This window comes from Astyanax mexicanus, chromosome 12 (assembly GCF_023375975.1).
Source record: "Astyanax mexicanus isolate ESR-SI-001 chromosome 12, AstMex3_surface, whole genome shotgun sequence".
Classification (NCBI taxonomy): domain Eukaryota; kingdom Metazoa; phylum Chordata; class Actinopteri; order Characiformes; family Acestrorhamphidae; genus Astyanax; species Astyanax mexicanus.
In genome coordinates this window covers 29,476,906-29,502,399 of record NC_064419.1, presented here as the reverse complement: position 1 = coordinate 29,502,399, position 25,494 = coordinate 29,476,906, and the positions used below count along the sequence as shown (strand labels likewise).

Here is a 25,494-nt window from a genome sequence, read left to right as displayed (position 1 = left end):
CGATGGTTTGGATGAAGATGGACTCTGATGTGATAGAGAAACACATGGCAGACACATGGCAGCCTGTGTCCACTCTGTCCAGCGCTACGGGCTACTCGCACAGGCCAGGCAGCTTTACGAAATAAGACATCAACAGGCTAATGATTAGAAACATTCGGCTTTAGGTAAACACTGTCCATTGCATGTTTATTGTGGTCAGGAAAGAAATTTTAATTCATGACCATACTGCTGAGAAAGAAAATCGTTACAGCTGTTTGTATAAAAAGTGTATACAATTTGATAAAAACTGGAGGAATAATTCATATTTATATGTATATGATATATCACATGTGAAAAACGCTAAATAAATGTAAGCTGAACAGACCCTTAGCCAAAAAGGGTTAGTGTGTTGTATAGCTACGGTGAAGGGATTTTTAATGTTAATGTATCACAATAAATGAAACATAAGATATATTTAAAGAGTAAATAGATAACTGTGCATCTAAAAAGGAATTTCACTAACTCAATAAACTACACTGGATTATGTTGTTTAAGATGGTGAATAAACTCATCGTGCTGCTCCATATGATGATTCAATGACATAAATTGGACAACACTATACTCTGTTGTGTGTCTTCTCTCTTGTAACCAAATCATTTTCACACACACCACACATGATGGTGAACTAAAAAGCAAAAAAGTTACGCTATTACGACGTGACCATTTTTATATGTATATGTCGATATTGACAATATATCAATGAGGCTGTCAGTCTGCCTGCTCAGAACTCTAATGTACTCAGAGACTCCAGTTTGCAGCATTCTCACTCTCAGGACTACAATGACTCATCAGACTACGTGTTACTTTGGCATTGTGGTTTGCCCAGCTACTAATTACCACCTGGACTTTTAGAATAAATACCCTTCTGTTTGCTTCCTGGTTGATGAGTATCGAATCTAGGTTCCCTAGCTCATTAATGATGCATTTCTCATCTGTGTATTCCTGCTCTGTGTTTGACCCAGCTCTGTGTTTTGGACTTCCCCCTTTGTCTATGTCCTTTCTGCCTGCCTAACCTTGTACCGACCCTGCTTCTGAAAGTTCTGAATGTTTCTGTTCAACTAATGTTAAATCAATTGCCCAACTCTAATCAGAAGTTGGCTGGTTCAAATCTCCCTGTACTCGCCAAGGCATGGCCTTTCTAGGTGAAATTTTAGTAAATTATCCTGTTAATCAACAGTAACAGTAGATACAGGAATTGCGAGCAGGAGTTAGATTTTGGCACAGTTGTTTTTGTGTTTAATGTCTATTGTTTAATGGGTTATGATAGCTTGATCAAAGTTTGGTCCAAATTGAAGTCTAAAGCGCATCGGTCAATTGCAGATGACGCAGCTGGATTTAGGGCATGTCTGTGTGTCTGTGGTATCGTGAGGGTGAAAAATATAAACCCTGCATGACTTGAAACACGCAAAAGGTGTGTAATGATTCTCTTAATTAATCATGGGTGTGTTTTGGGAGCAACATGAAATAAACAAATCAGTGTGTAACTTGCCATTCCCTTTAAGAGGCAGCCGCAATCTGACTTTGGCGCGTTCGTATCTTAACAGTGCGGCACATTGTGTGTCTCAGCAGAGGATAATGACCTGCACATTAACGCTGTGAAGTCAATCAGTAGCTTATTTAAGGAAACAGCAATGTTATTTTTTTATTTATTCTGTTTATTGTTAAGTTAAAAGTCAGGTTTGCGCTCTGGGTGTCTGTGTTTAACGAGCAGGAGTGTACACAGCTCACATGGCGCACCTATAGGAATGGACTCTGATGATTGAATGTTGTCTAGCTTAATTTAGGCAGTGGTGTTCCTGTGTTTTCCATTGTCAAAAAAAAAACGGAACCACCAGACTACCACACCCATCAGTGTAGTTTTATTCCTAAACTCCGACACTACTTTACCGACGGGAACGCAAGGTGTGAAAATAGACTATTGACAGGGTGTAAGATAGCAAACAGCATTGCAACGCGCCTTGCACAGGGTGTACAATAGGGCCCTTAATGTCAATACCAAACAAGGTAGGTGTGAAAGCACTCTAAAATCTCACTGGCTGTCCTGGAATTTCATGGCATATATTGGGTAATTAACAGCTGTCTAAACATGATGCTGATGTACACTATGTCCCGAACATAATTTCTATAAAAAGGTTTTAAAACTTTCAATGGCAGGAGTTCAAAATTAAAAAAAAAAAAAGCTTCCAAGTAAGCAAACCTCAACTTGGCTGTCTCTGAATTCCTTCAATTAAGCTGTACTTTTAAACAGAACCCCACCAGTCCCTTAAAATATATCTATAAAGACTTTCAGCCTCCAACTATGTAACGGAATACCCTAATTTACAGCTCAGAGTACCATTCTGATTTACTGAAAGATTTATTATAGTGTTTTTCTGTATAATGCTGTAGAATGTGCAGAGAGATGGAGAAGAAGAATGCGGAGAATGTGGAAATTGTCTCCAAAACCCTCCTTCCGTTTTGTTGCGCTCATAACCGATAACGGCAGGAAAGGAAATTATTGTCGCTGCAGATGTTTCATATCTTGAATGAATGTCTGTAATGTGTAAGGAATGAGCTGAACACTTGACCCGCAGCGTTACAGAGTACTGATAACAACCAACACTAATCAGTAAACAGCTTGTATAATGACACTTATCACTGCCAATAACAAAAGCATGTTGTCATTTCGTATCAATTATTTCTCACTCGTAACTCCCTGTTGAGCAGTTGTGTGAGTTGTGTGGAAAATGTAGATTACACAGTTTCACGCAATGCTCTGGAATATGCTTTTGACGTTTGGTTTTATACTTATGTGTTACAGAACAAACAACGTACAACATAACACATGTTTAGTGTAGAAAAATGTCAGTAATAATAAATATGTATGTGGATTTCTGTAGCAACTTAGCAATATACACTGACATGCCAAAAATCATGGGATAGCATGTTATTGATGTTATTTGATCAAAATTGATGTATATTGAAGTGTTACCTCAGGGGACAGCTTGGGAGTGCTCACACCTGTATACGTGGTGAGGGGCTATCTTGTGAGTGAGGTTGAACAATAGTTAGCAAAAGACATTAAAAGGCTTACAGTGGATGGTTATGACCATTGACCAGCAGTGTCTGGCTAGAATTGGCCATGCAAAGAGAAAAATGACAAGTGAATCCTGCTTTGTACTGTCCAAGGTACTCAACCAAAATGACCAAAATGGCTTTTCTTCAACTCTTCAAATCTAGTGGGTGAAGCTCTGATGGTGGTTGACGGGTAAGGGGTGGTGCCAGAGTGGTTCTATGCAGGTTTCCTTATTCCTTATATTCCTTAGGGGTGTGCAATATTATATTGTATGTAATAATAAAGTTTTTTTTTTTTTTTTTCTTGCAGTATATAGTGTATTTTTGAATTTTTGTTAACAATTGTTTCGTCATATCGCCAAGAGTATCATCATTGTGAAAATACCATGAAATATTGTGATATTATTTTAGGGCCATATCGCCCACTCCTACCTGACACTAAACTCTTTTAACTCTTTTGACTTGTTTAGATGGATTTTTTTGCCGCTTGGGATGTTTATAGTATATTGAGTCGAGACTCAAGAAGAAACACAAAAGAACACAAAAAGTGAGTTTTGCGTAATACGTCCCCTTAAGGAAAAACATTTGGCCCTTATGCACAGTAAGGTGCAGTGAACTTTTAGAATTATGATGAAATCTGAACAGGCGCCACTGGCCGTCATATGTATCAAGCCTCAGATGCCACAGGACAAGTGTGCCACAGAACACAAAACAGCCAAAGACAGCTGGACAGAAGGCTGGGAATGGTCACAAGACTAGCTAATAGAATTGTGTAAGGTATGGAGATACCAGTGGGAATTTGAACTGCAAATTTGATTTAAAACACTACTTATAAAAGTGTTGCACTGAAAAGGCTAGATTTAAAAATTTAAAGAACAACATACTTACATGATTGAAAAAAGATTAAAAAATGATTAAAAACTCAAAAACACAAATCTGTGTTGATGTAGAATATGTTAAAACCAGAGACTGTAAAAAAGATGGATGCCGTGTCGCCATTACCATTCATTAATTGAACCGGCCCATGAGGGCTGCCTCGAGGTCACAGGCTGCAGAGCGGAGCTGACGGTCTGTTAATGGTCCCGCCCATAACCAGCCCTTTTACAATAACCACACCTTTTTGAATAGAGCTGAATAACGTTTTTAAAACAAATTCTGTGGCGATATAAAAAATGGACAATATAAGAAGAGGTTACGTATATTGAAAAAAAATGTGATAGAAAGTTGTCTGTTTTGCCATTAAAACATTGGGGATGGGTGGGGTTACAGAGCTTTCTGCAACCGAACAGCAGGGGGCGCCCGACCTGTGGCGGCTTCAGCTATACACAGTCTATGGTTAAAATGTACAAGTGATGTAGACGTTGGAATCTAAAGTTAATTCAGTGCAGCCCTGTTTCAGTACAGCAATTTAAATAATAAAAACAACAATACCTCTAGCTGCTTTGTAGTAGAGACAGATCTCCCTGGGCGAAAGAGCTCTCTCCCAAATGACAAACTCATCAAAGGCTCCAGTTACAATGTGTCCATATGTCGGCACATTTCCGGTTCCAATCACCAGGTCAGTGTAGGTGTCGTCGTAGTTGTTTTCCGACACACTTCCCACCTCATCACTGCTGTTGAAGGTGCCATTTATGTAGACCTTCAAGCCATCCTTCATGGTCCATGTGAACAGAATGTGAGTCCAGAAAGGACCTGTATGCAGAGAGAGAAGGAGAATAGGTGATTATTAGAAAGGGCTTAGCAAAAGATTTCTGTTATGAAATGCACATGCTATCATAATATTCTTATATTACTTCCAGACTGGACTAGCCTTTCGTACCACATGTGCTCTACTCAAGCAAACACAGTGACGAAGACTCAAAAAAAAAAGAGTGGATCCAAGTCAGGCCTTAACATAGCCAATGAAATCAGGGACCCTGAATCTTCAACACCAGATGTTTCATGTCTGCTTGCTTTTATTCTGCACTGAAAAAATGGCACTTTGAATTTACATCATTTAAATGTGGCGAGTGGCTGCAAATGAATAAAACCTGTTATATCATCACCAGTATACCGTTTTTTTATGCGTGACAGCGCTGCACAACATAATCTTTATATGACTTGAGCTGTTGTCAAACACTCAAAGCAGTTGCTCAGGAACAGCTTTTTTAGCCCTTTCAGACCTGAATTATATTCTGGTGAGGTTAAAATATAAGAATGTTGTTTTTTTGTCTGTAATGCACACAAAATAAGACACTAATATCCTATACTAATTAAAATATACATACAATAAATCCAACTAGCTAAAATATTTATTTCTTAACATGATAAAACTGTTCTAAATCATGAAAAAGGAATGAAAATCATGAAGAATTAGTAAAAATGTGATTGTATTACTTTGCTTCATTTGTTCTGTAGTGCTGACATGCCCTAGTGCATAGGTCGGCAATAGGCGGCCCGCGGGCCAGATGCGGCCCGCAAGCAAGAAACATCTGGCCCGTGAGGTTGAACTATAATGAAAAAAAAAATCGGACTGTCCGTCTCAAAAATGCTCTTTATTTAGAAACTTAATTTTCCAAAACAGAAAAATTTATTAAAGATTTTTTGATAGAGCCACGGGCTGTTAGATAACTGCTAGCTTCTTTATTCTGTTATTTTTTTTTTATTCGTTTGTTTTTTTTTATTTAACAAACAGGTATATCATTAATAGCGCCCCCAATGGTCAGTCCACAGATTTCACCCACATCAGCCCACTTGAATGTCTGCTTGTCATTTTAAGACCCCCCCCCCCCCCCCCCCCCCCCAAGTGCTTGTGGCCCGCCATGTAATGGCTTGGAAAAAATCTGGTCCGCGGCCAAACTTAATTGCCGACCCCTGCCCTAGTGTCTAAATTGCTGATTTTTCCTTTACATTGCAGTGGGCGTGGCTAAACTACAGTTTCATTGGTTGGTTTATGATCTTTTCTGATGGACAACAGGTCTCAATTAGTGTTTTGTGCAACAAAAGATTTGAAAAAAGAAACTACATGATGTCCATTGTAATTGACAGAGGGTCTGAAAAGGTTAAGGCAAATGACTAGAGGCCTGGCAAATGTAAAGAATTTAACTAGTTTAAAGTCATTTACACTCCAGTAAGAACTAAGGTTGTCACTAATTTGTTATGTCTATATGTATATAAAACATTTGAATATATCTGTAATATAACATGCAATTAAATTAGTTAATGTTAGATGATTAATCACTGACAAAAATAAGGTAAAGACAAGGCACTTTTTTATTAAATGTGTTCTATTTGGTTTACAAGCAGAGATGCTCAGCTAATGTCGCTCTCAATCTCATCCCTTTATAATCATCTATTTGCTTTTTATAAAAAAAATATTCCAGAAGCTATGCAAACAAACTTTAAAAACATACTCTGCATCTAAATAGATATCAGGGGCTGGATGATAATTCAATATTTGTGTACACAATTAACAATTAACATTTTGTAATAAAGGTGACATGATTTTGAACACAGACATTCATTACAGAGTGAATTATCTGAATTGGCAAAATCATTTTTTAGATGTTTATAGGTACAGACATGCATTTGCAGCATGTATCATCTGAAATTGAAAAATACACTGTGAAATACTGTAAATTTTGGCCATGTCGTCCACCACTATGACTGCCCTATCATTTACATCTGTGGAAAGTTCATTTTTGTATGTAAAGGCTACAGTAAGTCATATTTTATATGGTTCATATTTATGTGGTTAGAACTGTTGGATTTGAATGGTGTTGTTGGAATTGTAGTGGTTCTGTAGTCTTGTCTGTCCCCTCCACCCTGCCCTGCCTACTTCTCTCTCTTTCTCTTCTCTGTCAGTTGTGCTGCAACATCTACAGAAAGGGATTTGCTTATAACATTGTGTCTCTCTTTATTCTTTATCTCTCAATACTACCCTCACCTCTTGATTTAAAATAACTGGGAATAAACAAATATTCAACAAATAGTTTGGGTTTAACATCTTATTTCAATCAGGATTGGATAAGGATGATGTGTCAGTGTTTATGTATGTGTTTTTTTAACCCACTGAACACACTATACTGGGTAAATCCTATGTTTTATTGTTTTTGTCTCCTGTTGTATCATACTCTTACTGAACAGTGAGGTCCAAACTGCAGTGCTATATATCTGCATCACATAGATTTAATCTGTGCCAAACATATAAAGGCATATTTTTAGAGACTGAAAACCAACTGCATCTGGGGTCTGTAATCAAATCATGTTCATTTGACTTTCCTTTTTTTAACATATGTTTTATTCAGTGTAACATGTACATGCTAAGAGTAATAAGAGTCTGTTAAGTATTTTAATTAAATAATCCATTCAGTTCAAGTCAAGGCAAACTGTTTTACTGCTTTAAATATTTAAAGAAAGTGAACGCTATTTTTATAGTGCAATTCCCATGCCAGTTAAAAAGCTTAATTTAGCCATGACTGTGATTCCAGTGCTGGGTGCTGTATTCTCAGTGCAGACATTCTCAGTGCATTAGAAATGCTTTAAAATCACAAAAGACAATATTTACCTAGCATTTATCACTAAATACACTGTGTGCAAGCTGGACATACTCACTAAAACCAATAGGACAGGACATTTAAATACCGATTATATTTCAGGATGTTAAAATTAAACAAAATTACCTCCTACTTTAATTTGCAAAACATCTTAAATCATGAACTCATATAAGGTAATTCACACCACATTTTCAAACAGAAAAGTGTGAGCTTCAGCAAAAAACAAGCTGGCAGACGTGAAAGCCAAAGACTTTTAGGGACTGCGGTGCATAGACAAGCAAATCCGACTATAACTCATCTTATTATGTACATAATTACACATTTAAAACATTTATAGTCAAATTTTCAATTACTTCCAAACCAGATGCATGAAGCTGATAAGAGCCAAAACCTCAATCCACGTAACCACAGGCCACAGTTAGTTTACCCATCATAGTCATTTCATTTATGTATATATTACAGCTGTCGTTGGATTAAAAAAATAACTAATTAATCATGTAATGTACATTACAAAACTCAAGGGGGTTTTATTTATATTTAAATATGTTAGTTTAATTCTAACTTATTAACTTTAAACAAAGATGGTCCACAGATGGTTACCTATGCTTATTACCAGCAGGATAAAAAAAAGTATACTGTTAAACACAAATAAAATAATAAATGGGGGATAATGGTGTGTGTGTGAGAGAGAGAAAGAGAGTTATGAGATGTAATCCATTTAATTCAGAATAAAAAAAAAGTAATCTACTTTCTGAACTCTGTTCTGAATATAGACACAAACATATATATTTATATATTTACATATATATTTTTACGGTCTATGTGTAATGATATGTCCCATGCATAACTTTTTCCAAAGCAACCAAAAAAGCTCATACTTATACTTATACTTATACATACCTGGTGGCTTAATTTTAGCTTTCCAGCGTCTGGAGTTTCCTCTTGTATAGATCTCTACGTATCCTCCCATCGGGTTAGTGAACACAGAGAAGCCATTAGATATGATCTTTCCTCCTGATGCGAATGCAAAACGTGACTGCGTCTCCTGATTCTTCCAGAAGAACGAGAATGTCACACCTGCCAAACAAAGACACACTTTCATCAGTTTAAATATGACTTAATTCTTCATATGTAACAACTTCTCTAACATCTCTCTAGAGACTCTAACAGTCTTTAAAGCAACATCAATCATTACATGTTTTAGACATGAGCTAAGATGCTTTTGTAGCTAATATTCTCAACTTTCTGCCTCTGATTCCCACACTCCCTCCTTCTTTTTATATTTCTCTCTGCCTATCATTTTCAATCCATCACTCATTTATTCCCCTACTGTTTTATTTCCCTCTCTGATTACCTTTTCCTCTCCCTCTTTTCTTCTCTCTCTCTCTCTGTCTTTACTTCTCTCTCTTTAGTTATCCCTGTCTATCCTAATCTCCTTTTCCTCTTACTATCTTCTTCCCTCTCTCCTTTGTGGATGGTTCTAATAGATACACTATTAAAAGTAGTGAAACAAAACTTATCACTCGGATGACACCCTCAAGGATATTTGAATATATATATATATATATATTTGAAGGAATTGAATTTTAATTTTATTGAATTGAAGGATATATCCATTTGTCCAGTTGTTTTTATCCTACTCTTAAGGGGCATATTTTGACCTGAAGAAATCGAGTTGTACCTCTGGAGTACTTTTGTGAAAAAATATAAACATTTCTAATGCAAAATCTAATTAAATCTACTTTTAAACACCAGTAGTAAACACAGCACAACATGCATGCAGTGAAGTGCTCTGTGGCTGCCTGGTCAATACCATATCGTACGCAATAATATTGCCATTTTTAATTTTAATTTTTAAATATCGCGAAAAATATAATACCCTGCAATATTGTGCCATATCACCCACTCCTGATTATCACATCAGGGTATTAGTTTTTTGCTGTTTTTATCAAAAGAAAAATTCACACCGTTCTCAATTCCTATTATACAATATATCTACTAGATACAGATTATATCCGTACAGTATCTTTTATTTTACTTCAGTCCTGGATATATGGAGTTATTTGGAGTTCATTATTAGTATCATGACTGTGGTTCATTATTAGTATCATGATTCTGGATCATAGACTTCTGTTACAAGTCTCATAAAATTCTTGTATTTTTTATTATCTCAGTTAGGGGTGTGCCATTTTATATTATATGCAATAATAAAATTACATTTTCATTTTGTTGCAGTAGTGTATTCTTGAAATATTTTTTTTATTCAGTTTTGTCATATCACCATCATTATCGCGAAAATACCATGAAATATTGTGCTATTATTTTAGTGTCTTATCACCCACCCCTACTTCTTATCCTGGGAATAATAAGTTAAAATAAGTTAAATAAACTAATCTAGGATCTAGGAGTTTAACATTGATATCGGAATATCTAACCGTGATATAGCACATTATATTTTATGTAAATATCGTACACCCCCACAACAAATGCCTTGGCTAATCGACCATGGAATGATGTCAGTCAGTTCATTTTTCAATCTCATGCTGCATTCTGATGTAAACCAATCCAAGCAAATGTTCTCTTTAAAACAGACTACTAATGTACTTGTGAAATCAGCAAAGTAATAGATGACTAATATGCTTTTTTAGGATTACATTGTAATAAATGTAAAAGAAACCTGAGGACTGAGTAAAAATACAAACGTCTGGAATGCATAACTGAACACAATGGTCTGATGCAAGCACCCAAGACAAATGGTGCTGTTAATGTCCTTTTAACAATAGGAATACAAAAACTGAGTGCACAGCCGTGAGCAGTATGTGTGCAACGATGCTTATTATATAGGCATTCGCGTCTGGTTTTCATAATCCGGCAGCTACTGCCAAGCACCTTTTCAGAACAAATGCACATGTGATGATGAACAAAGTCACTGTTTATTAGACCCAGACCATTTCAGTTTGAACAGTACAAACAGCTCAAAAAAACTGCTTTATGAAAATGAATATAGTTTCTCTGGAATTCATGCTGATATAATGTGAGAGGGCTGCCAGATGACATCAGCTTTTACAGGAAAATTCTCCTTTTTTTCCTGATGTAATCCGATATAATTCAACTGCTATCTGCAGTTACGAACCTGCATTTGTCATAAATCTAGAGTTTGCATCATTAGCCGATGTTGTGTCATTTTGGCTTGATGGAGATGAAAATGATTTAAGCCACATCACTCCAGTCAGCAGAGCCCCGTAAAGCCCAAAGAAGGTCCTGCTCTCCTGCAGATCTTTATAGAAACATCCCGCAGGGACCAGGGTAAAAAGGAAATATGCCATTAAGGAACAGAATAAAGGAGAAAAATAACAGAGAGAGATCAAAAGAAGACGTGTGTGAGAGTGAAGAGAGACAGAGCAAATATGTGTGCATTTGCGTGTGTGTGTGTAAGAGAGAGAGACATACATAGGGAGGTTGAAAGATGTGTGAGGAGAGGATGTATGCATAAGAAAGAGTGATAAAAAGTTAGAGAGTTATAAACTTAAGAAGAATGTGTGCAAGAGAGCAAGGGAGTGATAGAGGAATTGAGTAAACTTAAAGAGAGAAAAATAGAGCTGTAGAAAGAGAAAAGTCAGAGAAAGACAGACACAAAGAAAAGAAAGAGAAGGAGGGTGGGTATGTGAGACGGAAAAAGGAGAGAGTGAGTGATGGAAAGGGATCGTGAAAAAAGAAAAGGCAGAGAAAGGGAGGGAGAGTGCGAGAGATATTAGAAAAGAGAAACAGAAGAGAATGAAGAAATAAAAAGTGATGAAAAGAGACAGAAAAGGTGAAAGTGAGAGAAGTTAAATGAGTGAGGGATAAAAAGAGAGCAGGAGAGAGAGTGATAAATGAAAGGAGAAAGAAAGGAGAGAAAGAGAGAGTAATGGATGGAAAGAGGAAGAAGAAAGAAAGAGAATGAGAAGGGGAAGTAGTGAAAGAAAGAGATTGAGATGGAAAAAGACTGAAAGCAGGGATTTGAAAAAGTGAGAATCTATGGAGGTAAAATATAAATTTGAGAGTGAAGGTGGGGCAGAGAGGGGAAGTAGAAAGTAGAAAGTAGGCAGGAAATGTAAGTGAGGAAATGATTAAAGAATGAAGAAGGAAGAAATGAATGAAGAAGGTAAAATCAAAAATAAGGGATGATAAAAATGAGGTAGGAAGAAAGATAGATGAGTAAGTAAGTAAGTGGGAAAAGGGGTTAGAGAGTGATTGCTTGATACAGGGGAAGTGAGAAAAAGGGAGGGAAGGAGAAATTAGGTAGGAAAAGAGTGAGGAAAAGCATGAGGAGGAGGAGGGAGAGAGAGACAGAAGAAAACAGTAGGGAGCTAAAGAGAATGAAGGAAACAAAAAGGAAGATGGAATAAAAGGAGAGGGGGAAAAGGAAGAGGGAGGAACAGAAGTTAGAAGAAAAGGAGATTGGGATAGAGAGAAATAAGATAATCAAAGAGAAGGCATGACAGGGAAAAGGAGAGAGAGGAAAAAGAGGGATGGAATGAGAGGGGGGAAATGAGTGATGGATTGAAAATGATGGCAGAGAGAAATATAAAGGGAAGGAGGTAGTATAGAAAACAGAGGGAGAAAGGAGCCAAAGAGTAGGATAGAGAATGTGGGGGCAAAAACAGAGAAAGAAAAAAAGAGTGTATGTGATTTTGTCAGTGTATGTGTGTGTGTGCTGTACTCACCCTGCGGTCCGCACAGCGTGGGGTCGCTGATGCAGGAGTTTTTGTAGTTGCCAAAGTGGAGAAAAGTGGCTCCTCTGTCTCCATTCAGATAAATGCCTTTATTCATCACTCCCTCTACGATATCTACAAGAACAAACATCCACCACATTATAACACCTGAAACCAGTCACAGCACCAGCAGCACCAGCAGCAGCATTAGAGCAGCTCAGCTCTATAATTTACAGCACAGTAACAAAGCCAGTGTTTCTGTGTTCTTGGAAAGGACTGCGGCGCTCCTTACACTCACTGTATAAAACACTTCGGAGGTGGTTTTCATTAAGCGTCCTGTTTTTTCAGGAGTTAATCAGCTCTAGCTGGGCAGAAAGAGGTGCCACTTGGCATCTCAGCTGGTCCAGTTCTGGATTTATGAGTCCAGCTCTGACTTTATGAGATTATGAAATTAATAAATCGCCCGCTCTGTTTGTCTTCACCAAAACACGGCCAACATGACATCACCCAGTTCGGGGTATTTTTGGGTGATTTACCTCACACTGGCAAAGGCATGGCACCAGCGTAAATGAAACTGGCTCAGGTGGACTATCTAAAATATAACAAATCACAACCCATGAACAAAACATGAGCTTGGTTGGTTTCAACCATAAATAGGAAACAATTTCTGTAACAGAAACGTCTTTATTCTAGAACTGTTAAATGCCAAGTGCCAACATTTTTGGGTCTTGTTCCAAATAGATTCCTATTTGTCTTTTAAAGGCACTACATTTTGAGATTGTTCTTTTAGTATCCTAATGCTACAGTACAGGAGTTTAGATTTTTTGCCCGAGTCTAAAATTAACCTGATGCCCAACCCGAATAGAGGCCTGGTCGAGATTGCCTACAGATTCCTTCAGATTGAGAAAACTGTTTGTGATATAGGCCTTACGATATAATTACAATAAAGCAAAGTAACAAATCTCACTGATCGCAAAAAATATATAATTTTATAAGCACACAGCACTGGCCAGTGCTGTGCTCACACGTGAGCTCCGTCACTTGTCCGCTTTACACTTCATTTGCAGCTAAAACTAACAACATGTTGGTCAGTAGCCTCATAATTTTTCTAACCATGCGGGGGTGCGGATGTGGTCGCCAAGCAAAACAATGAACACTGTTTGGGGCCAGAAATCAGGAAGTACTTTTTCCTACAGTTTGGAATTGTACTTAAAAAGGTCAGTTTTAACAGTCTATTACTAAAAAAATTCTGGTTTAAATTGGGCTATGGCTCATAATAACAGTTTAAGGATCAGGATAAGGGTCAGACCTGGAAAATACGTGAACAGGCTCGGGTAGAGCAGGGCAGGGCTGGGTTTTTTTGGACTATAAAGCTCTATAAAGTACACTGACATGCCAAAAGCTTTGGTATAGCAGTGTGCATAATGATAAATAAGTGACCCTACCTCAGGGGATGGCTTAGAAATAGTGCACCATCAGTTGTAAGGGGATATCTTGTTCTTTCCTTGATTATTAGTGTTACATGCGTACTGAGAATATGTCATAGAATGCTTTAATTTCCATAGAATATTAAAGCAGAAGGCAAACCAGGATGTCTTATGCTGATGGTAGGGTTTGTGTGTGGCACCAATCCCATGAAGCCCTAGTAAAGGTTGGGTCCACTGGTCAACTTAAAAATGTCATGGTCGTCTACATGTCACGGGCCTACCTGATACTACTTCCTGTAGCATGAATTTTGGTAAGTGTGACATCAGCTAAATGTGGAGCAAAATGCATTGCCATTTTCACTTTATTACTCGATAAACATTCAGTAATTGCCAGCTGATTAAGACACTAAAGATGAAAAACTAGGACTCTTGTCTCTTGGAAAAAACAGCAGTTCTGTACTTTGACATTTTTATTGCTGGTCAACATACAGCAAAAATTCTAACTGCAGGTTAATCTCGTCCTGGATGAAGAAATAAATCTTTTTTTTTTGCACTTTTTAAAACTTTACACTGAGTCTTGTAATTAAAATCTGTCTCACTGATAAAAGCGAAAGAGAAAGTGTCTGATGTAAATATAGCAACATTTAGCCAATGTTAAAACTAACGCAAACATTAAGAATTAGAAAACTGGGTACATTTCACAAAACTAATGCTTTAATATTTTGTCTAATTTTCAAATAAAACATCTAATCTAAGTGATTCAACGAGCAATCCCCAACAGGAACTGGGTGATGAACCAGGGTGGCCTTTAAATGGTGAATAACAGAGTTGTGTTCCACCTTCTAACTCATCTCCGTGTGGGCACAAAGAATGATTCACTCTACAACTACATCTTCTTTCACAAGACAGCTAGTTCTGGGACTTCCAAATGATCGCGGGAGCCATATACACACACAAACGTCTACTCATGAATGGATGGGTTGAGAGGAAGCGAAAGGAAGAACAAACATGGAAAAAGGAGATGGAGCAAGACAGAAGATAAACGGCTTGCTGTAGGTGGCACGTGTAGGCCGCAATGGGAAAAAGCCAAGAGAAAGGGGTCAAATTACACAGAGGGGACAGAGGGTGGAGTGTGAGCGAGGATGAGGAAAATAAAGAGAGGAAAGTGGAGGGAGGGGGTCAACATCCATCTATAGAGTATGATAAAGTGAATAACATGCTGGTGTGAACTGCTGGACAACTGGAGTCAATGTTGTGGGTAAAACGGCGAGGAACTAAATGAAGCTATTTGACCTATTACTGCAATGGAATTCAGTATGAATTTGAATCACACATTTTAAAGAATGTAAATTCAGTTTAGTTTATAATCTATATAAATTGAAAAGTTGAATTGATCTGAATTAAGTTTTTTTATGTGCTGAATGTACCAATTGTTGCTTCTCTTACAAATGTGCTCTTTTAATACACTCAAAATAAAGGTGGCTCAAATAGTTTGGCTTTATTTTTCTCTGTTTGTAAAAGAGATCATGTTTGTAAGTGTTGGGGCAAGGACAGGTCAAATTGATTTAAACTTTATGTATTTTTACTATTTTAAAGCATTAATTTGTAGTTCTTTTTTGCCGTATTTTAGTGCTGTAGTTGAGCTGTGGTGGAGCCCTTTGTTATTTATTTTGTATTCAGCTTTATTAGCAGTTTTGTTATTAATTATTCTGCTGATTCTTAGCAAAAATAAACAATGATAGATTTTATATGGTAGTCAAAGCATAAGATTCATAACATACTTCTATATTGTTTAATTACATCTTAATATTACAAATCGTACTGAGAAGCTCAAGTCAATATCATCTGAGTTTCTATTTTACTGGTGTGTAACTGGAAAATAACCAGTCACTGCAGACAAAAGATAGAATTTCTGATATGATTGTAGCATGATTATATGGATCAAGGTTGGATCACAGACAGGTCAAACTGAATGTCAGTGCTCAGAGCCCAGTGTGATAAGATATAAAATAATATAAGTGTGTGTTGGTATCAAGCTAAACGTGGAGGAGTGCAGGATCCTCACCTACAGAGACGGAAATGTTAGTGTAGGCAGAGTCATTGGTGTACACAGAGGAAGAGTTATGGTAAGGCAGGACAGTGTGGTTGTGGATTCTTAGTGCTGTGATGAAGAGAAAACAAAAACATGGAGAGGACAAAAACACAGGTGATTCACAGCACAGGCACATGGGTACATACACAACACATACAGACACAATGGAGACATAAGCAAGGAAGGACCAGGGTGAAAAGGGTGACCAAAGAATGACCAAAGGAACAATGGTAACTTGCAGGAACAGGCTGTGGAGCGCTGCCGTTGTATTCTATGTAGAAGTCTGTAATTCTCTAAAAGATTGTTTTGTTTAAAAAACTTCAAATAATCAATGTACATGTATATATAATCCTCCCTCACATTTAGAATGAAATTAGTAATTACATAGTAATTATAACTCTGTTTGAATGAGTCTACAAGTAATAAGTACATCATTTAGTTTGACAGAAATAACTATGGTGTGATTAATCCAGTATGATTATGCAAAATGTGTCGTTTTTACACTCTTACAATTATAACTGTGAAGTAATTTAATCCAGTATGATTATGCAAAATGTGTCGTTTTTACACTCTTACAATTATAACTGTGAAGTAATTTAATCCAGTATGATTATGCAAAGTGTGTCGTTTTTACACTCGTACAATTATAACTGTGAAGTGATTTTAATCCAGTATGATTATGCAAAGTGTGTCGCTTTTACACTCTTACAATTATAACTGTGAAGTAATTTTAATCCAGTATTAATAGGCAGTGTGTCATTTTACAATCGTACAATTATAACTGTCAAGTGATTTTAATCCAGTATGAATCTGCAGTGTGTGCCATTTTTACAATTTTAGAATTATAACTGTGAAGTGATTTTAATCCAGTATGAATATGCAGTTTGCCATTTTTTACAATTTTAGAATTATAACTGTGAAGTGATTTTAATCCAGCATGAATATGCAGTTTATGTTATTTTTACAATCTTAGAATTACAGCTGTGAAGTGATTTTAATCCAGTATGAATATGCAGTTTATGTTATTTTTACAATCTTAGAATTACAGCTGTGAAGTGATTTTAATCCAGTATGAATATGCAGTTTATGTCATTTTTACAAATCTTAGAATTATAACTGTCAAGTGATTTTAATCCAGTATGAATATGCAGTTTATGTCATTTTTACAAATTTAGAATTATAACTGTTAAGTGATTTTAATCCAGTATGAATATGCAGTGTGTGCCATTTTTGCAATCTTACAATTAGAACTGTGAAGTGATTTTTAATCCAGTATGACAATAACAGCTATGTAGTCGTTTTAACCCAGTATGAATCTGCACTGTGTGTAGTTTATTCAGTCTGACAATAACAACAGTGAAGTGACTTTGATTCAGAATGAATCTGCAGTCTTTGTAGCATATACAGTTTGTCAGTAGTAACTATAATGTGATGGTAATCCAGTATGAATTTAAAGTGTGTTTAGTTTCAACAGTCTGTGAATAGTGTTGTGTATTTGTTTGAATTTGGAGGTTTGGAGGTTTTCCTAGTAACAGTTTGACTGCTGCATTGAACATCATTCTAAATAGAGTACAAACACCAGGAAACAGGCACGGTAATGTGGTGTGTTATTCTTATACTATAACACATTTCCTTAGATTGGATAAAAGTAAAACACATACACATATATAAACATACACGCACAAACACAGCTCAGCTGATGGTTTTGCGCTGCACATCGGAAAACACAGCAGCAGCCACAGATGTGAAAACTGAATCTGAAGACAGGAGGATCAAAGTCTATCTTTCTGTTTCTAATTACAGATTGAGGGGAATACAGCGCGATTCACGCACACACACACACACACACACAGAATAGCATGCCTATTAGAAGACACGACTGTCTCTCTTATGAATCACTTGAAAGAATCTGGGGAGCGCAGCTTCAGAGCAGAGTCTATTGAGCTCATTTAAACAGCTGCCTGACAAGCGTTACAAATCTGTACGACTTCTGTGGAAACTTGATAGACACACACAGACAAAAACAAGAAGAATACATCTGTTTTGTGGGAAAATGCTGACACAAATATCTTCATATTCAACACTCTCACTGCAGCTTAGTGTCTTCATCACACTGCTGAAGTAAAACAGCAGAAATCACAGCAGCTCATCATGCTAAAGTCAAAAGAACTGTAGCAGTGAAGACAGCTGCACTAAACCCAGAGATCAGCCTATAGCAGCGCAAGACACAACTGCTGAAAAATGCTCAACAGCTGGGGAGAGAGAGAGAGAGAGAGAGAGAGAGAGAAAGAGAAGGGAAAAAAAAAGACTAAAAAGAATGACAGACAGTTGATAGATAGAAGTAAAGGAAAAGCGAAAAAGAGAGGGAATGATGACTAGAAGGAGCAATAAATAAAAGACAAAAAGAGAAAGAGAGCAGAGGAAGCCTTTGTGGCTCAGCCAAAACTGGTGCACATACTTATATTAGTTCCATTAACATGACCTGTTCTATTCCCAATTTGATCCCGCAGGCTGCGCAGTCCATCCACCGCATCCAGTGGCCAGTAGTGTGAGGCAGTAGCCAGCACATCCAGGCCTGAAGATAACACACACACACACGTTTCATGGATATATATATATACATTCATATGTATATATGCATACATATACAAGTGCATAAACAAACAAAAATAAACATGAACACACATAATAGGGTGTCATTTATGGTATGAATGAATTTTCACATCAAACATTATTCAATATTGTAGACTACAATGAACTAAAACTTTTTATTTTTTACATTTTATAAAATAAAGTATATATCATCTGAGGACAACATTTTAATACGTTATAATTCGTCTCTTATTGGACATCAAACTGCACATTAAAACTCTACACTTTTACTTACGTTCAACCTCTACATATTTATGTATAGAAATATTTTTATTTCTGCATATACACTATAAAGACAAAAGTATTGGTCCACCTGCGCAACCTAATTGTTTCTTTCAAAATAAATGGTATTAAATAAAATACTTATCCTTGTTTTGTTTAAGCAACTGTCTCTACTGTTAATGAAAAGCTTTATTTTGTGGTTTTGGAGCATTACTGTGATGGCGATTTGATTACATACTGTCCCTACTGCCCCACAGCTTAATTTTGAAGGCTTGCATGGCATTAGACATGGCGCAAATAGATCTGTGTTTTTCTGCTTTAGACAGTCCTATTTTATTGGCAGTATTTAGACTAGACAAACTGTGTGTGTTTGTTTATTTGCATGTGTGTTAGCAGTGGTTGCATCTTAAAAGTAGTTGAAAGTCTTCACTAAAAGTAGTGTTCACAAACTGTAATGTACATATATTGTACTTTGTAACCCTATAAGATTTATATCTGTCTATGTCTATGTTTTTAGACACAATTAGTCAATTCATTTCCAGTTTATTCTTGCTAGTATGACATGGTTATGTGTACATGACCAATACATAAAGGGTGTTTTCACACCTGAGTTCAGACCAAAGTTCAAAAACCAAGGCTCATTTAGTTTAGTAGTTTCATGTTCAGAGTGCAGTTTACTGAACGGACAAAAAAACGTATAAACTGCGTTGGGATCATCTCACTATACTTTATATTGATTAGGTTGTAGAATATTGTAAGTTCAGCGAGTTGCTGGTCCAGGTGTTGTGCTAAATTCCGACTTCCTGCCAGAAATTCACTCCCCTTTTGTGTGCAGTTGTGTTGCACAGCAGAATGAACATAGCAGATTACTATTGAATTTAATTTAGTTCTGTTTATAAATAAAAAAAAATCCACAGTCACAGCAGATACATTAGTGAAATGCTTAAGCATTTGTATTCATACCTGCTTGCATGTCCTCTTTATTTAAATTTTATTTAAAGTCCAAACCAAAAGCGTTTTCACACCGCAAACAAATCGGACCATGGTTCAGTTGATCCGAACGAGACCACCTTATTTGGTCTGGTTCTTTGATTTAAGGTGCTGAACTGCAACAAAATCCACTTACAGAGGTTCTTTCAGAATAAAAACTGGTTCGGGTTTCTCGCTAATTTACGAGCGATTTCACATACTACTTTAGTTATGTAAGTTGTAAGGTTTGAGAAAGTACTAAGTACTAGTTAACAAAGTTCTTAGCTTTATGAGACTTTTGGGAAACCCATCCCTTAACCGTTGTTTTAGTTTGGACCATTACTGACCATTTAAAAGAACGCCTCACACTTTACTCTTTGCACATGGTTATAATGGCCTATATCTACTTAAGAAAGCCTCTCTCATTGTTTCAGAGCAGCAACAGGCATGAGAAATCTGCTGCATTCTCTATAGCATATGTTGTGAGTGAGGCGTTTGGGAGAGGCCATTGATAGCAGTTCCCCCATGGTGGCTGTGGAAGCTCAGAGCATTTCAAGAAAACATTCTGGCTCTTCCAACTCTAGCCTGATCCAGGCTGGTTTGGCTGTTTGTCTGAATGAGGCTATGATTATGGAGATTATTTAACAATTCAGTGCAGAATTGCTCTGTTTGCCCTCAGGATTAGGAGACTACCTCCAAGTAACTAAAGACACAATGTTTCCTGCTTTCCAAGTATTCTTACACTCTCAAAGGCAGGAAAAAGGCCTGGCCGGCAGCTTTCAGAGACTTTTATTTGAAGCTGAGACTTTAGATTTACAGCACTGCCAGGTCTGATAACCCAGTGATTAAATTCAGCTATGCACTAAGAAACTCAATCAGTCTCCAGGGTTTGATACTAAGTCTGCATATGAAGTCTATCTGTAGTGTGATGATTCACTGGGTCAGATTCATAGAGTATTCTGCCAAGAGAAAATAGCATCACGTTTTTACTCATTCGTCAACAATGGTATAGAACAAGTCTTAGCCAATCAGAAAAACACAGATACTAAAGTCATGAGCTCAGTGCATCTGTGCTGCCTGTGTCACCCTGTCTGTCTGGATGCTTCTACTCTCATTTTCTATTCTTTTACACTCACTTTCTATTTGTGTGAGATTTTTGCTATGATGACGTTGTTTATTAGTTTATTTATTGCTGCACTTTACCAATGACTGTAGAAAACAAAGAAACTGTTGTTCATTTGCGTTTAATTCTTTGTTTGCAGCCAGAGTTTGAACATTAGAGACCAGAGGCACAGCCAGAATACTTATTTGGTAGACTCACACCCTTTTCCCAGGCTAAGCATGTCTCAGACTGCCTTCATTGAGTGTAGAAGCAGATAAAACATTCTCCTGAATAGTCAATTTGCACAGTAAGAATGGTTCTTGTGAGCTCACAACAAAGGGACGGGACCTATCAGAAAACAATGTTAAAGGAGAACTCCTGTGTAAAATGGATTTTGGTGTAGTAAAACATGATAAAAAGTACTTACCTTGATGACATTATCAGTACAAATACGTTGACGCATGGAGCTGAAGCTAGCGTTACGGGATGTGTTTTTTAATAAGCTTCTTGAGCACTTTTTAAGTTATTAATGTCTCGTTTTAAGTGTCAGGACTCTCCAGATTTTAGCAAGGAGGTGTGGAGCTACTTTGAGCCTGAATAACAATGGAAAAAGAGAATTATGCCCCATGTCACCCAGTCTGAAGGGTGTTTAAACTGTTAAAATTTCTGGATCTCGGAACGATGTGGGAAAACGGAGGTGTGCTATTCATCAAAGGTAAGTACTTTTTATCATGTTTTACTACATCAAAAGTCCATTTTACATCTGAGTTCTCCTTTAAGGTCCAGAAGACAGACTCTTCTAGTAAAGACTGTCAATCACTTCATTACTAAGTATAACCCCAACTTCTAACGATCCTACTGCAATCAGCCAGCAGACGCACTATTCCACAATTTTGAGAGATATTGAGCTGCCCATTCTTTTTACCGAACATGTTTTTGCTTCTTTAGTTCTTTAGGCTCACTTTGGCCCCAACAAGCAGCATTGTTAACATGCATGAGCTCAGTAACACACAGATTTTAGTAAAAAATAAAACCATCAGTGAAATGAGAACCACCACTAAATTTTGATAAATAATGAATAGGTCTAATATATCATGTTAAAGAGACACTAATAAAGTCTATAATGGATCTGTCCCAGTGAATCACACTGTGATTCATGTGTATTCTTTCATGCTATCATATCATATATTGTGTACCCTATTGAAAGTGGGCAACAATACGTTTCACTTTTCTTACAAATCAAAGAACACATTTACAGAACTATAAAGATATTTTTTTAATGCGTGTACTATTATCATAGTGCTTTGATAGATTTTTACAATATACAGTATGTACCACAATATTTAGTGTTGTCACGTTAAATACATTAAAACAGACAAAAAATGTATGTTAAATGCTATATAACAAAAAGTAGCCACCTAACCAACTGGCCATGGTTTAATGGACATAGACAGACCCGTATTGAGATATTATTTTTCATAATAATGACAAAATACTCATATTACCCACTCAGTGCATTAGTGATTTATCAAGAGGAAACATTAATTTCCATTACAGCAGTAATTACAATGATTGAAAATGACTCTCCTGAGATCACAAGAGTTTTAACAGCATCAGTTTTAACAGGATCAATGCAGCTAACTCTTTGATTTGTAGATATAAAATTTCTCCCAATAACTTGGCTGTGGCCTATTTTTTTTTAAACTGTACAACATATAGATTTCCTCTTCTATTAAAATTATGTTAACATCTAATTTCACATTATGTTTTGTTTTTATCATAGTATATGTATGAGTAGTTTACAAAGAATAAATAAACATATTGCAATATCTTGTAATTAAAATGCTGTTCTATACAATATATATTTTTTATTATTAATAATAAAACTTCAGATACCGCTGTTTTATCTTGTTTGTTTGGGGGGGGTTTACAGTATATTTGGATAAACCGTTGCAATCTTGTCTTCAAAATGCAATCCTATATACAGCTATGGAAAAAAATAAGAGACCACTTAAAAATGAGTTTCTTTGATTTTACCAAATTGAAAACCTCTGGAATATAATCAATTTTGCACCAGGAGTGGCATAAAGTTATTCAAAAGCAGTGTGTAAGACTGGTGGAGGAGAACATGCCAAGATGCATGAACACTGTGATTAAAGACCAGGGTTATTCCACCAAATATAGATTTCAGAACTCTTAAAACTTTATGAATATGAACTTGCTTTCTTTACATTATTTGAGGTCTGAAAGCTCTGCATCTTTTTGTTATTTTAGCATTTCTCATTTTCTGCAAATAAATGCTCTAAATGACAATATTTTTATTTGTAATTTTATTTGTATATGTTTACTCAAACTATTATATGTTTGAGTAAACATATACTATTATATATATATTATTTTTTTCCAGAGCTGTCTATCAATACTTTAAATATAATTAGCCATATAAGAATATAACAACAGATAAAACTGTGGTATCATTTTTTAAAGTACATTTTGCTCTACATTAAAAAGATAGCTGGGTAAACGTCTTTTAATGATTTATTTATCAATTCATTACTATAGTTACTACAAAGATTGTTTATTCTAATTCATATTATCGATAGAACTTTAGACAGAGCTGATATTTCATTAATTACTTTTGTTTTACCTGGATGCTTGGACGGCACAACACTGTCACCAATAACCTGTGAATATAAAACAGCAAACTCCTAAAACAAAAACAACCCAGAAACCTTAACATTGTTTCATATTTTACACGAATGTTATTTTTAAAGCTAACGAGGAGAAATTTGTGATTACCTGACATTAAAATACAGATAAAGACCTTACCTGAAGGATGTTCACAACAGCAGACAAGTTTAAAACTCGGAACAAAAAGTCCATGATGATAAAAAATGCAGTTTTATGCTGAATTTACTGAGAAAAAGTGAAAGATGTTTAAATGGACGGTTTGCTGCTATGCAACGAGTCTCGAGCTCGCGCGAGTCATTTGTATTTAAGCTAACTTTTAAAGCTAATGGTGTTTTTTTCTTCAGAAAAACAACAAAAATTATTACATGTTCTTAAAAACAGCTCTAAATCATAACTCTACCACCCGAACAAATCTTATACATCCTTAAATTATCGTTTTCAACTTTTTCCCCACAAAGTTTTAATCCGTTTTGTCCAAAAAAACAGTGAGAAATTCCGCCAGCTCGCTGTGAGGAGCGCTATCGATAACTGACAACTGCCTCGTGCTGCGCTGAGTGTGAGCGCGCTGTGACCGCTACTTCTTTTCCCGCCTGTTTTCTGTATTTACCTTAATATGCCACGATTGGCCAAAGCAGATCTCGCTTCCACCCGTTTTCCGGAAAACTCCCGCCTTGCTGCGTCCTGATTGGCTATAATTTCACACTCACACGGAGTTCGCCCTATCGCAGCGAAGGGCGCGGGACTGAGTGTAAATCAGGTTTATTAAACATTACAAATAAATGGGATCTGCCAGAGCAGCTGCTCAGGGCCGCCGCTCTGCATACGCAGACAACGCAGCCAGCGTTAGGCCTCAACCATTTTGCAGTTGCAGGGAGCCAAATTGACTGAGAATGAAATGTGTTGAAATTATGACATTATTAAATTTAAAACCCAATGTGAATTATTTATGATACGCTCATCTTTTTTGTCTTTAAACATTGCATGGGGCACCTACTCTACTACTTAAAAGCGGCACGTTATTATTTTTGTGCATAATATAATGCCCCCACCCCTATTGCCTGAAATGGCACGGCTCGGTTTGCTCTGTTGGTTGTTGCCAGATGTGACATTTTCCAGTCAAATAAATAATCAAAAAATGCATGGAGGCGCTAAATCTTGCGCATGTTTAACCATTTTTAAAGTGTATGTGGCCATTCTATACAAAAACTTGTCCAGTGCAATATTTGTGTAAGTTAAAAACTTAAAATAAAATAAACAAATAGGATGAAAAATCGTAACTTATCTGGCAACCTTAGTCCTAACTAAAGTAGCAACGCTACTTGAGTTTGGCGCGAAGTTGCTACTAAATGGTAATTCAACTATGAAGCGACGGTTTGAGTCTGGAGCTGAGAAGAAGAAAAAGAAGCAGAAAGATGAGGCCCATGCATCCCTTTCTGGTGAGTAACTTCGATGATAAAGGTTTAAATAGTTTTGATTACTTCATGTTCAGTGGTGTTGCCTGAGCTAGTTACGTTGGCTTTGCTGATTTGGTAGCTTTAAACGCTTAACTAGAAACTAATCTGGGTATTGCAAGGCACGTGGCACGTTTGCAAATAGTAGTAGTGTAGTTTGAAGATTTTTAGTGACTTTAATAAAAAATTAATAAACAGAGTAGCCTACCTATTGACTAATGCCGTCAGTGCACTATCCAAATGGTCTGTATGACAGCAGGATCAGACAGCTCTATAGATTTTGACAGGCTGATATAAATACACCACGAATATAAACGATAATTTCATAACCTTTAAGGCTGGCTTGTGTAAATGACGTGTCCACTGCTTAAAATAGACATGCATCGTTTCATTTATTATTTATACATTATAAATAGTACTCTTGTGCTGTTCTTCACTGTTATTGGCCTTACTTATAACGTTGTAAATATTCACAGTTACATGTGTAATTTTAATAAATAGTAAAATTTTGCGTAAACCTTTTGTGTTTGTGTGTGTGTGTGTGTTTTTTTTTTTGTTTTTTTTTT

General features: G+C 36.5%; 1 protein-coding gene across 3 annotated transcripts in view; it reads right to left on the bottom strand.

Annotated features, from left to right (window-relative positions):
• The window catches only part of adgrd1 (adhesion G protein-coupled receptor D1), a 92,339-nt gene extending 68,295 nt beyond the window's left edge, over window positions 1-24,044 (bottom strand). Inside the window, exons 1-7 of one of the 3 annotated variants that reach the window (XM_049485958.1) lie at window positions 23,616-24,044; window positions 23,434-23,470; window positions 18,300-18,416; window positions 15,815-15,910; window positions 12,335-12,457; window positions 8,529-8,705; window positions 4,525-4,785 (exon numbers count right to left, since the gene is read on the bottom strand). In XM_049485958.1, coding sequence (XP_049341915.1) covers window positions 4,525-4,785; window positions 8,529-8,705; window positions 12,335-12,457; window positions 15,815-15,910; window positions 18,300-18,416; window positions 23,434-23,470; window positions 23,616-23,669 — 865 coding nt within the window. In that variant the 5' untranslated portion in view covers window positions 23,670-24,044. The remainder of the gene's footprint in view (window positions 1-4,524; window positions 4,786-8,528; window positions 8,706-12,334; window positions 12,458-15,814; window positions 15,911-18,299; window positions 18,417-23,433; window positions 23,471-23,615) is intronic. The other 2 variants (XM_049485959.1, XM_049485960.1) reach the window with 2 other exon arrangements.
• Between the last annotated feature and the right edge of the window lie 1,450 nt (window positions 24,045-25,494).